Raw genomic sequence first — 1,153 nt, 5'->3', positions numbered from 1 at the left:
GAACAATTAGTATAAACCATTCGGCCCTTATTGTAAGTTGATCAATTTTCTTCTTACTTTGTATTTTAATGTTATGCATGCATAATATCTAATTAGTTTTATGACTAAACTAAAATATAATGTTATTAGAAGTGTCTAATAAGAGGTATATAAACCTTTCATATTTCATTGGTATGAAGTGGGCAGATTTAGTGACACGGTCTACTATCACCCATATCATATTACTCCTCTTCCGAGTACGAGGCAAGCCAACTATGAAATCCATGGAAATGCTTTCCCACTTTCATTTAGGTACATTTAAAGATTTCACCTTACCTTGTGGTCTCTTGTGCACCCCTTTTAGCCGCACACAATTCAAACATCGAGCTACGAACTCTGCCACCACTTTCTTTATTCCCAGCCACCACAAGGTTTTCTTAAGATCTTTATAGAACTTATCTCCTCCCGGATGCACAGAATAAGGAGTATTCTGTGCCTCAGTCAAAATACTTTGTTTTAGCTCTTCATTATCAGCCACACACCATCTCCCATTGAACCTTAAGCTTCCATCCTCATTATTGGTAAACCGTGTGGTTCCACCTACTTCGGCCTGCTTTCTCCATTCGGCCACTCGTGAGTCCAACTTATGCTTGTCACGAATTTCTGCATATAACTCAAGTTCAATTTTCAGGTCGCTAACTATATCCCATTTCCGGATCATGGATATGCCCATATTTTCCACTTCATCTCGCAGTTTCACCTGTGACATAGCCATACACAAATTATGCACCGATTTCCTGCTTAGTACATTAGCTACTACATTTTCTTTACCCTCGTGGTAGATAATTTCCATATCGTAGGCATCAATTAGCTCAATCCACCCTCTCTATCTCATATTCAGCTCCTTTTGTGTATAAATATATTTCAAGCTCTTATCGTTAGAGAATACCTGTAGATACCCAAACCACCCGATAATGATTGGACTATAACGTGTTTTTGATATGCGTGCGTAGATTTGGCTATACATGAGACTATTTAATGTATTACTTGGATATGAAAAATGATTTCAAAAATGGTTTACTAATTTCATTTGCATTAAAACAATACTATTTAGAGTTAAAACCGTCTTCGGACCCAAAACCGACTCAGAAACCCGCAACTCGAGTCAACCTAA

General features: G+C 37.6%; 1 protein-coding gene across 1 annotated transcript; it reads right to left on the bottom strand.

Moving 5' to 3' along the window:
* Nucleotides 1-283: 283 nt before the first annotated feature.
* On the bottom strand, nucleotides 284-832 carry LOC141649390 (uncharacterized). Its single transcript, XM_074458082.1, has one exon. It carries the CDS (start codon nucleotides 830-832, stop codon nucleotides 284-286), a length of 549 nt encoding a protein of 182 aa, XP_074314183.1.
* Between the last annotated feature and the right edge of the window lie 321 nt (nucleotides 833-1,153).

This window comes from Silene latifolia, chromosome 3 (assembly GCF_048544455.1).
Source record: "Silene latifolia isolate original U9 population chromosome 3, ASM4854445v1, whole genome shotgun sequence".
Classification (NCBI taxonomy): domain Eukaryota; kingdom Viridiplantae; phylum Streptophyta; class Magnoliopsida; order Caryophyllales; family Caryophyllaceae; genus Silene; species Silene latifolia.
Note: the sequence above shows the minus strand (reverse complement) of the source record. Positions and strands in the feature narration are given on the sequence as shown.

Excerpts from the sequence above, each read along its gene's own strand:
- LOC141649390 (XM_074458082.1), bottom strand. The coding sequence starts at position 832 with ATGGAAATTATCTACCACGAGGGTAAAGAAAATGTAGTAGCTAATGTA.